Below are 13,659 nucleotides of genomic sequence, written 5' to 3' on the forward strand. Positions count from 1 at the left end.
TTATTATTATATATATATATATATATTGTCGTTACTCCAGGATCTAGAAACGCTACGTCCTTCAGTGTCCAACATCAGATTCGTGATTTTAGCCAGGGTAAAAGTGGCCATAAATGAATTTATGGGCTACAAAAGTATTGGCACCTCTTCCCCCCGCCCCCACCCCCGATTCTTTTCAAATCGATGGCACTTAATATTGCTTCTCTACAGGATAAATCTGTCCATAACCACGTTCATTGATGGTTAATAATAAAGTATAACCCTAGACTTTGATAACAGGAAATAAAAGCTTTTTTGGATAGGATTTTAACTTAATGCAGGTTAATTAATTTTTTACACTGAGAGAGAGAGAGAGAGAGAGAGAGAGAGAGAGAGAGAGAGAGAGAGAGAGAGAAATTACGAACTCTTGTCCTTGTAAAGATTCATCGGATGTTCACAATCGTAAGACTATCTAACATATTCATTGAATGGGAAGGTATTATGAGTATCCACTTGGGATCCTCTTTTCTTTTCTTTTCTTAAGGCAAATGTAGAATACTGAGGGAACAAGTTTGAAATAATAAAGTAAAATTAATATCATGGAGAGGAACAGCAAGAAGCAGGGTAATAACCTTTTAACTTAGGACCCAGTCAAGAATTTCCCTTTCGCATTACGAACGGATTAAGTGCCCCTTGAGAGTATTTTAACTCAGCAGATTTTTTACTTTTGTATTCCTACAACAAATGAAGATGGAAACCATCCTAATGGCCTTCTCCTCTTGATATTTGAATGATGATTTTTGAGGTGTCCTCTTCCCATCAGTGTTAGTTACTGACCTCTGTTAGATCCTAAGACAAGTCACCCATACAGGGACTTACACCACTTTTTCAATTATAGTATGATCCCCAATCTCATTTGGCAAAAGCCGTTAAATTGAGGACTTCCTGCCGAGTCGCAAAAATACACACATCTCACAGGAGGTTATTCTTGCTTTACTCCAACCATCTACCTGACCTTGTCCTGCTCCATAGTCATCAGATCCTAGTGTTCCAACTCCACCTCCTCACACCTGCATGACTTTTGCATCTCTCGATCCACGTGATTTTCTTTTGTTCTCCCTATGTTCACACCTTCTCTGCCAGCATTCAGTTACTTTTTAAGGTTCCTTTGGAAGATTAGCATTGGAAATGGAAGACCGCACCGAGACGAATAGCCCCTTCAAGGACCTTGATCATCTTTAGAGAACAACAATATCCAGTTTGAACAGGATGGTTCCAGTTATAAAATCGGGTATATGTGGAGCCTCTCCAGTTGCACTTACCCTTGCACTAACTCTTAGCTTATAGTTTGTTCCACATCAAGTAACCTCAAACTGTGAATCGAAGACTCTCTCTGCGGGTCGATCTAACAATCGCCTACCTGCTTGGTTATTGATTTACTTTGGTGAAGCCCTGCAAGTTCCCCATATCCTTTGGTCGATGCCCTGGTATAACTCCACGCCCATCACCTCATGGGTTTAAAGTAACTAAAAGCAAACATTTGTTCTGTTAGCCCGTCACCCTGTTCGTAACACTCATTCCCACTTTCAACTGTTTCCTGTTGCCATTCTCGTATACCTATGAGCTCCAGTGAGTGTTTTAAGTGTTATAGTAATACGAATTATCATATTTTACTGCTTTTAAATCAAGTTATATTCAACACATTAATGCATATCAAAGTTTTGATATTCAACGAAACCTTACAAATTACTGTGTAAATTTGCTTTTACAAACATCAGTGTTTTCATTGTCAAATTCTTTGCAGATTCACGTAGATCATTCTGTCAGTGCTAATATTTGGGTGCCATATCCCATATTGCTAGGGACGCTTACGTTCGCTTACAGTGCTCCCCTTGAATAGTATTATTGCGTGTTCCTAATCGTAGTTTCTCGATCCATATACTTATGTACCTACGTGATCTTTTAGGATAGTGTATTTGCTTGCACCTTAGTGGCAGCTTTTCCCTTGCTACTGTGAATGGTAAAATTAATGCCACAAGTGCCATGGAACGAGACAGAGCAACTGTAATTGTATATTATTTTGGAAAATCAGAATTTTAAATTCAGTTATTTTGCTTAAACCCTGTCACTACAACTGTAAAAGTATATATATGCGTGTGTGTGTGTGTGTGTGTGTGTGTGTGTGTTATAAGGGTCTAGTTAACCTTGTTTTAATTCAAGGTAGAGAAATCATTTATTGCAATGTATTAAATTTTGCAGCTAGATCAAGTTGCTTGATCCATGTTTAAAACCAAACTCTGAGATACAAAAATAGTCTTTATTTTTTTATTTCCCCAAAAGAACTAACATGAAAAGCAAGTAAAATTAATTTAAAATCCCAAAATCTTGAAACACAATTACTCCTGTAATAGTCATCTTGATTAAAGAAAAAGTCACAATATTGTCATTGTCAAAAATCAATCAGTATTTTTCGAAACAATATTATCAGTAAGAGAATTCATTTTTTTGATGACAAATCGAATCCATCTGTGAAAGAAACACAATTATCAGAAATAAAATAGAAACAGGGCTAAATATTCAGTAAAAATACCACTGCACTTCAGCTCCTTTCTGAGTAACTGAAAAAGTTCAAAAGTTTGCCAAAGTTCTTTTTCTACTATTTACCTTCTTGATGGATCTTCTGGGTGATTCACTCGGGTTTTCCTCACTCAATTACTATCATTTCCAGTGCCTTTAAGAGGGCTGGACTACCACCAGAATGCCCACCTGGCGCACACTAGACTGGCCACTGGTACATAGTTTCTCATAATTTATCCTGCCATATGATTCAGGGTGACTCCGACACTGGTGTCCTCCTACCTAGGCTACATCCCAATTTGACAGCCCCGGCAATGCACATTGCGACCATCATTATCACCACCATAACAGTGATCACAGGAACTATGTAACGTTCTGCGATGAAAAAATTATCCTCTTCATTCTCCTCTAGTGGAGGAACTGTAATGCTCTCCAGTGTAGGTAGAACTTTTACCACTTTGTGTTTTCCATATAGGTGTTTCATAAACACCTTTGTTGATGAAGTGTAGAATCATCATCTTCCAATGGAGGAACCATACCTGTCTCCATTGTTGCTAAACTTGAATACCATGCAAGTGCTTCCTGCACCCACATGGTAGAAGTATTGCAGATTCCTGGTTAGCCCCAGAAGCTATCCTGAGATGACTCCACACGAGCGCCATCAAAGATTTTGGTCACTGTAGTAGTAGTAATCCATGACCTCATCAGCCATGATGAAGACCATGCCTCAGGTGCTGTAGATTCTAAATAGCTTCGTTATAACAACTTGGGAATTCTCTTAAGTTATTGTCTGTCTGTGTTACACCATGAACAAATTCTAACTGCCACCCTCACAAGTCTATGCAAGTTTATGTATTTTAGAAAGAAAATCCTACTTCCACACATGTATCTGTCATGACCTAACACACACCCAACCTCACAGTCAATTACTAGAAGATGAAATTTCTACTTAAAATAAACACGATTCCTATCCACTGACCCTTTTTAAAAAAACACTGGAAAAACGTTTATTACTAACAGACAACTCAACAATTAACACTTCATCTGATAAGTACAACAGCAACACCCCATAATGTTTATAGAACTACTACTCAGGATATATAAAGTTTGACCATCATTTATATGTTAGGCATCCCAACCTAAATTCTACAACCTCTCTAAAAATCACACATCATCGAAAAAAAAAAAAAAACTAACACCACTTAACAGTTACAGTATCCTCCAAAAAAAAGAAAATATTCAAACTCCTTCAACATACTACTAAACGTAGTGTACATCACACACAAAAAATACTGCCACAAACAAATTAGTAGCAATCCATGCATAAACCCTTCAGATTCCTCACAATGGAATGCCATCATCTAAATTGCCAGAAAGATGAAAACCCTATGAGTATCCAACTCCCAAGGAAACCATCAACAATAATCTCATTCGAGACACCGCTCAACACCTCTCAACACCAAACAACCTGTTTATTCCAAAAATCTGCAAACAGCCACATTCCCTTGTCTAACTAACCTCATAAACCCTAAAGTCACCATTAACCTCAAAAGAAATCCTCACCAAAACCACAAAACCCCATTAATCCCCACTAATACTGCAAAACCTCATTAATCCTCAAATGGAAACCTTGGTAATCTCTAATCAGCACCTGTACCCAAAAAATATACCTCGATTACATAACCACCAATATTAAAGACCCTGCCTCAGGCTACATGCAATAAGCTATTCTAGATAACCACCAAAATATAAAACACCAAGAAAACCACCTCTATGTGATATAACCATAGAAAACCGCTAACCACAAAATACCAAGCATAAATCCTCAAAGTAACTGTGGTGAATATAACAATAATAATAATAAGTTTTATTTCAGCTCAAGACCATATAATGCATAGATACGTAAGATAACGTTATAAAAAATTATTAATAGGCAATATCCACACTTGCTGAAGTAGTATAAAAGATGGTAATCAAAATAATGGTAATAACTGTAATAAAATTGAGAATAGTTAAAAAATTTAATGTAACGGAACTATTATAATCACAGTAATAACGAATAAAGGAAAATACCAGTAATAACAATAATTGTGGCAAAATTATAATAAAGACAGATTCTGCCGATTAAGTAATTTAGGGAACAGATGCCTCATTTTCCCATCTTCCCCCTAATTAAGATCTTCTTGCCTCACTATTTAGGATGCTTTTATGAACGAATTGATGCTGTTTCGCAGTTGGATGATCAGACTGGATATTGTTCGCTTTAAAATGACTTAAATTGTCCAGGTGGTTTACTATGAATATCTGTGTGGTGGAGTGGTAGCAAGGAGCTTTTGTGAGGCATCTCAAAGCGCCATTGTGAACAACAGTAGTCTCCCGGGTGTAGTTCGTCCACAGAGAGCACCCATAGATATTGTAGCAATATAAGCGGAAAAGCAACAGTTTCAATTCTCAGTGACTGACGCCAAACCTCCTTGCAATCATGTTGCAACACCTCTATTCTGTGTCTGATGTATCTTTTAGGTTGTCCATGATAATGTGACCCAAATATGGAAATTCCTGCACAAATTCCAGCCGATGATTTCCAAGGAAAATTTGTGGTTCTGCAATATGCTTAAGGGATCTCAGAAGCAGGAATATGCACTGTGTCTTAGTTTCATTGTGTAGGATATCAAATTCCTCTGCATATTGGCGGCAAGTGTCGATGAGTCGTTGGAGACCTTCGACTAATGGGGATATCTGAACCATATCACCGGCGTAACAGAGGTTGTTCTTAGTTGTTTCATTGACAATACAAACGATTGGGAGCGAGTTCAGTTTGACATTAAGGGCATCTGTGTACATATTAAACAGGTATGGTAAGAGAATGGCCTTTTGCCGAAGCCTGTTTAGGTAACCAAATGTTCATGACAATACATTATCCCATTTGACAGAGAATTGCAGTGTGGAGAACCAGCATTATGAAATGACAATTAAATATAGAGGTGTGCCTCTTTTATGCAGCTTTAGGAAGAGCTTCAGGTAGTTTACTCTGTCAAAAACTTTTCTCACAGCTACAAAACATAGGAACACAGGAAAGGCTGATGATATTTCAGCAAATTCTTTCAGTATGTAGATGCAAGTGTCAGTTGAGTGGTGTGTTTTAAATCCGAACTGGTTGTCAGTGGTTTGTAGAAAGGTGACAAGCCTCACTAGAAGAACTGCTCAAGTATCTTTGACGTGATTGTTGTGATTGCAATCAGCCAGTAGTTTCCAGGGTCATCTGTATCCTTTAGCTTATTTTTGATTAATGGTATCAAATGAACTAAGAGTAGGAAGTCTGGAAAAAATTGCGAATTATGCACGCATTACTAGCAAAATGTAAATTATCAGATGGCAGAATTTGAAGGGCTTCTGTGGGAAGACCATCGCAGCCGGGGTATTTATTATTGGGTAGGCTGGTTAGGGCATTGCTGATATTTCCTGGTGTAACACGATCTTCAAAATAAAATTGAATGCTACCAGTAAGGAGGTTATCTACTTCCCTTTGGAGGTCTTGATCATTTATGCATTTCAGGAATTGCTGAAGTGATCATCCCTACATACTTGCGATAGCCTCGTCTCCTACTGCTTCTCTTACTCTCTGCGATAACTTTTTAGTTTAGGGTTTAAGGACTGGATATCTTTCCAAAGACGAGGCTAATTATTGGACTCTAAGTTTGCAGATCTTGCACCACCTCTTAGTTGCTTTTCATTTAATATGCAGTGCTTGAGATCAAGTTTGAACTGCGCTCTCGCCTGTCTCATTAGTAATGCAGAGTATCCTTCCCTTGGGCTACCATTTTGCGTCCACAGTAAAAACATTTCTCTTGAGTATGCATGCAGATCTTTAACCAAGTCATTCCATCCAGGTATATTACATGAATTACCTTGTCGAAATCTAAAAAAGGTATCCCTGCCCAAAGCAAGCATACCGGAATATTATGTTCGAATAGAATTAATTCGGATCTCTTCTGCCTGTGGTGGTCATTTCTACAGTTTGTGTTGGTACAAAGTAAGCCATCTGCACGTTAAACTATTGATTGCATCCTTGTTTCCTTAGTCACCCAAAAGTATATGGTTATTTGTGGTTTTTAAAATTCCAGTGGACGGTCAGTTAGGGAGTTCATGGTAGTGAGGGATGGGGTATTGAATGACACCTGTAAAGGGATGTGATCATAGCCCGTTGCAAGATCACAGCGAATATTGCAGGTCATAATAGAATCATGAAGTTGAATGGTTGTGATGCAATGGTCCAGCCAGGATGTAATTGTGTCCACTCTATTTTGCACATAGGAATAGGAGGAGGGAGGGAGGAGCATTGCATGGCTAATTAGGAGAGCATGATTTTGACAGAAGTAAGTTCATTATAAAATTGCTTTGTTGGGTGAGAATTAAGGTCACCAGTTATACAGATATGATCAGCAGGAGAATCGTGAATAATACTGTGTACCTCAACTAGGATCATGCTGTATTGATCAAAATTATTGTTTGTTTCCCAGGGCACATTAACATTAATTTTTAGGATCTCAGAGTTCCCTACTGTCACTTGAAGCCCCAGTAATCTGTAGATCATCACATTTACCATGTTGTCTAATGATTTGTGCCACAGGAAAGAAAGGCCACCTTTTGGGTGACCAGCTGAGATTTGATCTGTAACTTGCATCAGTGAAGTCAAGAAGGCTCTGAAGTCTTTATGGATTGAATTCCAGATGACAAGGTCATGGGGCCAGAGAACATGTTTAGGAGAGGAATGTTCCGCTTGAGGTAAAAAAATATTTGAAGAGATTATATCTAATGAATCCATGGCTACTCAAGAAGATGGGAGATGAAAGCATTGACCATTTGGGTGAATGGGGATTAGCCAGGGGGTGTGGGCAGTCACTCACCTTCGGAGGTTCTCCGTCATTTGCAGTGGAAGTGGCCCTGCTTGGGAGTGTCTCTAAGTTCTCCTGGGGGTGGGGGGGGGGGGGCGGTGGAGTAGGTCTGAAATTATCCCCTTTAAGAGCATCAAGGTTTTGAAATAGGGAGGTTATCCTATAAGCCACTTTATGCTTAATTTTGCATGGGATTTTGTGTGAGATGAGGGTGTCAGAACCTGTGAGAAAATTGTCTCCCTCCAATATTGCATTTAACGTCACCGAATTGTGATTTACTATGTGACGTCTCTTTTCAGATTTCGGTGAGGTGAATCAAGATTGTGGGGCTTCGGTCTAGCAGAAAGAGGTTCTTTTCTTCTTTCTGCTTGTTTGTATCTTCCAGCCGACAGACCCCTCATGATCACTCTCATCCACATCCACGACGGTGGCTTGTGGGGAGAGATAGGGTCTGGAGAAGAGGTTGGGAGTCCAATGGTCCCATCAGAACAGTCTATAGGTGATGGAGGCACTTCAGCTAAGGAAGAGAGGAGTCGTGTCGCACCCTCACTCATCCCGTGTTTCTGGAAGACGTGGAAATAATGAATGCTGCATTCAAAGGAGTCTGGTCACTTTCTGTACTTTTGTCTAATTATTCCTACACTCCTTTGATAGCATCCCAGATCCGTGCGAGATTGTTATTTTGTTTCCACAGTTTTAAGACTGCCTAGGGATTCCTGTAGCCTTTTGATCATGTACCAGATTCTTGAAAATTTATCTTTTGTTTCCTCGATTTTTTCCAGTTTTTTCAAATTATTCCTGAGAGGGATTTTGCGGTTCGAAAGCCATTTTCTGCCGTGTAATACTCTGCAGGTAGGCATAGGAATAAAGATTATTCTCTATGGATGGGATTATGAATTCTATTTTAAACGAAAACTAATTAGAGACAACAAGCAAGAGAAACATCCCAACAACAATGGGATATTCGGTTCACTGGATGCACCCTTTAATGTTAAAAGAAAAAAAAAGTCAGTTAAATTGCCTTACGATTTTCACTGCACACGTATATTTGGAGAGAGAGAGAGAGAGAAGAGAGAGAGAGAGAGAGAAGAAAGAGAGAGAGAGAGAGAGATAGAGAGAGAGGAGAAGAAAGACAAAGAAGAAAGAGAGCGAGAGAGGAGGAGAGAGCGATGAGAGTTAGAGAGACGAGAGAGAGAGAGAGAGAGAGAGAGAGATAAACTTGTATTTGAGCGCTTACTTGATATGCTGCCACAGCCTTATAACATTTGCCATTAAACTATTCACTTTACTTCAACTAAACCAGAAACAGTTTTGAATATTGGAGCTGAGATGCCCCTTTTAATTGCTTATATAAGTAGCAAGAAATAAGGCACCACGGAAACACACACGTGCGTTCGCGCACTGAATATGAGTGGTGAAGTGTTATACAAATGTGGATTAATAAACAAAAAAATTAAAAAATATTTTATCATAAAATAATATTATCAGGCAATTGTGTTCTATGCCCTCTCTCAAGATCTTCATAGCCATTTTGTGCTCAGGTTCTTGCTACTAAAGCACTATTCATTATCATTTACATCAGTTTACTATGAAAGGCCCAAGATTTATGGCAATGTTGCGCTAACGGTTAACATGTCATTATATTTGAAACACAGTAAATATCAGATTCCAGTTTCTCGTTATCCAATAAAAACCAGATTGTTAACATATTACTAAGTGTAAAGTAATGATAACGATGTCCAAACCAACTCCATCTCCCCTTCGGCATTATATCATATGCCTATGGAATATGGGTAATATCCCCTAAGATATCGTTTTTTACTACATCCTTTAATATTCCTATTATTGCTTTATTTTCTGATCGACAAATTCCTTCTTATTATTTCACTGGAATATCAAGAATCATTTTCAGAGATCAACACAGATCATATAAGACAAAAGTATATTTTGCTTTGGCATGTAATTTCAGCTTTTTTGAACTCTAAATCTCGTTCGTTCTCACCATTGTTGGATATCCCATATTTAATCTGTCATAAAATTCCAGTTCAAGAGAGCCTTTGTATCTTGTTCCTAAATATCTGAAAAATTAATCCTCCTACATTTCTCCCGAGTCCTATCTCATTACACACATTATAATCCATTGTATTATGCAAGCTTTGGTTGTTTGTGGTAATGTGCATACTCCGTATTTTTAGGTTGATGTAACTATTGTTTGATAATTCAAAGTAGAGATGAAAATTTAACAATAATACTTTTTTAATGAAAGAAACCATTTAAGAAATCGGATTTTAAAGAAACCTCATCAGTGCTATTTTTTTAAATAAAAGTTTTACATTTTTTTCTTACGTAACCTACATTTACTAGTTAATTTTGATTTGTTTCAAGAGGGAAGGCATCAATACTCTTTATTGCTTCCATCTCCTTAATTCCGAAGCACTCTAAACTATTTACTTGTCTCTTTGAGTGTTGTGATCGACATAGTCACTGATGGTCAGAGTTAAAATTTTCTTTCCATCATATTTCTTGGTGAGCTTGTCTTGTTTAACGGAGGCTGTAAAATGGTCAATACGTGCTATATGAGTACTTCTTCGATATTCTATTTTTTGTCTGGTTTTTATGTGAACTTCCTAAAGAACTGTCTCCAATTGTCATCGGGTAAATAACAAGCAACTCATTCAATAGTTAATATTGGTAATTTCTCCTTAAAAGAGAAAGATGAAAGACAATTGTTGTATATTGTTGTTGCCTTCTGAACAGCTGTTTGCTTGTTTAGTGTCACTTGGCTTTACGAGTTTGTTATAAATATCTGCCTCCGTACTGTGTGTACTTGCTTTTTATTACTCAATAAGGACACCATGTAATCATGCAGTGGTTCTCAATCTTTTTTTAATTGATGGCACCCTAAACTGATGTAACCATTACTGTGGCACCCCTTCTTCACCCTCCCACGATATCGCATGAATTAACTTGTTTGATGAATATAATTACTGTATTATCCATAATCAAAACAAAATCAGCACCACCATACATGCAGAAATAGATTGTATGTACAAAGAGCATATTAGAAGATTTGAAGTCAAGAGTTATGAATGCAGACTAAATAAAAAAAAATGGTAATCACCTTTAAGCAAAGTAAAAAACTCACCTAATTTAGGGAGATGTGTGTCCTTGATGTGACTGACAGATCCGTTTCAAGTTGGGTTGAATGGTGGATAAACATACTCTCATATCTTCCTCATGAGTTTTCAACCTTTCCCTTTTGTTAGTTTTAATGTTTGCTAGAGCAGAAAACCCCAACTCACATAGGTAAGAAATACAGAACTGGATTAACATTACCAGAGCTTTTTTGGCAACATGACGATACTTAGTCTTAATCTGAACCCAGAATTCGTCAAGATGCAGCTGCATGTGCAATAACTTTAGATCACAATCATTACACATTTCCACTAACTGCTCATATTTTTCAGTGCATATATCTGGGAAATAGTGCTGGAGTGTTTTTTCCAGTACTGCAAGATGCTCAGAAATAATAGGTATTATCTCACCACTGTTTGCTGTTACTGCAACATGTGAGAAAATGTCCAAATTGCCTTCTTTTACTTTGCCACCCCAGAGTTGCAGTTTTTCTTTCAGAGTTTTAATTTTATCACTGGAAGATAAAAATAATTTCTGATTTTCCTTGCATGGGGGGTCATTTACCTTGTTTAAAAGTTCAAAGATGACAGCTAAGTAGGACAATTTTACACACCAAGTGTCATCTGCCAGTAAATCACAGAATTCCTCTTGTTGTTCAAGAGTGAAAAAAGTAAGCATCTCTTCCTTCAGTTCTCATACTCGTGACAATACTTTCCCTCTGGACAGCCATCTTACTTCCGTATGTAGAAGAAGATTCAAATGTTTTGCGTTATGCTCTTCACATAGCTTAGCAAACAGACGAGAGTTCATCGGTCGACTTTTTATAAAGTTCACCATTTTTAGAACTTTTTCCAGTACAGATTTTAAATCATTGCTAATTGTCTTTGCAGCTATCGCTTCACAATGAAGAAAGCAATGTGTTGTTATCACACTGTTGTTTTCTTTCTTCACTAATGACACAATCATGGCAGGTGCCTCATCTGTACAAATCCCCAAACACGATTGCCAGGACAAACCAACTGATTTTAAGTACTCGCTTAATGTAGAGAAAATATCATTGACTGCTGTAGTTTCCTTAAGTTCTTTACAACAAAAGAACTGGTTCACTATTTTAACATCATGAATGTACCAAATGAATACCAGTAATTGAGCCATACCTCCAATGTCTTTGGACTCATCTACCTGAAGTCCAAACATTTCACTTTCCTTCACAATACTTACAGGTTCCTCTATGTCTGCTGATATATCATGAATCCATCTGCTAATGGTACTATCCAAAACGGGATTTTACCTCACTTCTTTTTCTGCTTCACCTCCAAACATTGTTTTTACTATGACACTACATGCAGGGAGAATCAGAGTCTCTGCTATTGTATGAGGTTTCATGCTTTTAACAACTAACTCTGCAACTAAGTAACTGGTCTATTGTGCCTTATCAGAAACTTTGACTTTCTTAGAAAGCATCACACTCTTTTGTTTTTGCTCGCTTGAAAGTCCTTCAAAGTAGGACCGAGGCTTGTTAGCAGATGATTATGTTTCAGAGTTAAATGTCGCTTTAATTTGCTGGATACCATTGCTTCATTAGCTACTTTATCACTATGAATAACGCACAATGGCATAGGAGTAACTTCATCACCACACCAGAAGAATCCGAAACTTAAATAATTATCAAAGTAGGAGCGATTTTTTGGCCTTTTTTGAAGTTGATTTACTTGTTGGAATGACCAAATCCTTTTCACTCACACATCCCCTTTTGTCCCTTTCTCCACCCTCACCACTAACTTCGTGTCTTCTCTTCTTAATGACAAACTTATCCATTGTACGGTATGTTAGAAGCACGATACTGTTCGATAAAACTGTAATATAACCCCATAAAAAGGAAAGAACTTATGGCTTCACGTGTTATGCCTCACTGACTCGGGAGTGGAAAACTGGGGTTATACAAAGCCGACGAGAATTGACCACGTATCGGACAGGCAACGAGTATAAACAAAGAAAATGCGAGTATGAATAGACGACTGTTACACTTTATTATTATTATTGGCAATAGTAGTAGTAGTAGTATTTGTACAAGTATAGAAAAGGAAATATCAACCTTTATTTGAGAAAAATGTTTGAGCATGTAACTTCCTACCTACGCCGATAATTATATTAAGTCTTTTGCAAACTTTTTTTTTTCAAATGTTCATTTAGACGATTTAGCCAAGACAAAACTCATGACAATTTTGCAGCACCCCTAGGCGCTGTCTATGGCACCCCAGGGTGCCGCAGCATCCAGTTTGAGAATCTCTTCATGATTAGATTGTATCCTGTTGTTAATGATGTCAAAATCTGTATGGAGTTAGACACTGGAGCAGCAGTTTCTATTATGTCTACAAATGAACTAAGGAGATTTCGAGGTATCAAGAAGTGGAAGTTCAAGTTCGGTATTGCAGCTATAGCAGAGAGAGAGAGAGAGAGAGAGAGAGAGAGAGAGAGAGAGAGAGAGAGAGAGAGAGAGAGAAAGTCATTACATCTAACAGGAGTATTAATAATTGTCCTCGGAGAAATGAATACTTTGTACTTATCATAGTTGTAATGGCTCACAAAAGTTAAATAAAAAAGATTCAATTGAATCAAGTTCTGTAAGCCATTAACTATGATTATGACAAAGGAAAGACTTTTGTCATTTACGAATAAAGCGCAAAACGTCTCGTAAAATATTCAAGCGTAAACTAATGGTAAAATATACATATTTGTTTAGAACATTAAGAAAGTCTTTATCTTTCAGGAATGTAGAGATAGGTAATCTTAAGATATTTCCATATTCTGGACTACGTAAGAATATTGAAGAATCAAATTGAACCAGTGTTTGGCGCCAGTATCTCTAATAATATTATTGTAAATGGAAGAAAAAGACGAAGAACAAAAGCCTTCCTCAAGATAGTTCGTCAAAATAATAGTGTGTGTGTCTGGAGAAATGGGGTTAATATTTGTTATGAATAATACAAATTGATAAATACAAACTATTCTGGGCAAGAAAAAAATGACATTGTGATTTAAAGTAAAAGTGGCAACACGCTAACAAAGCTTT

At 37.5% G+C, this 13,659-nt stretch overlaps 1 protein-coding gene across 1 annotated transcript; it reads right to left on the reverse strand.

Annotated features, from left to right (window-relative positions):
- Window positions 1-5,052: 5,052 nt before the first annotated feature.
- On the reverse strand, window positions 5,053-7,483 carry LOC135195317 (uncharacterized). Its single transcript, XM_064221579.1, has 2 exons — window positions 7,464-7,483; window positions 5,053-5,440 (listed from the first exon to the last, which is right to left on the reverse strand). Exons 1-2 carry the CDS (start codon window positions 7,481-7,483, stop codon window positions 5,053-5,055), a joined length of 408 nt encoding a protein of 135 aa, XP_064077649.1.
- Between the last annotated feature and the right edge of the window lie 6,176 nt (window positions 7,484-13,659).

Source organism: Macrobrachium nipponense, chromosome 16 (genome assembly GCF_015104395.2).
Source record: "Macrobrachium nipponense isolate FS-2020 chromosome 16, ASM1510439v2, whole genome shotgun sequence".
Lineage (NCBI taxonomy): Eukaryota > Metazoa > Arthropoda > Malacostraca > Decapoda > Palaemonidae > Macrobrachium > Macrobrachium nipponense.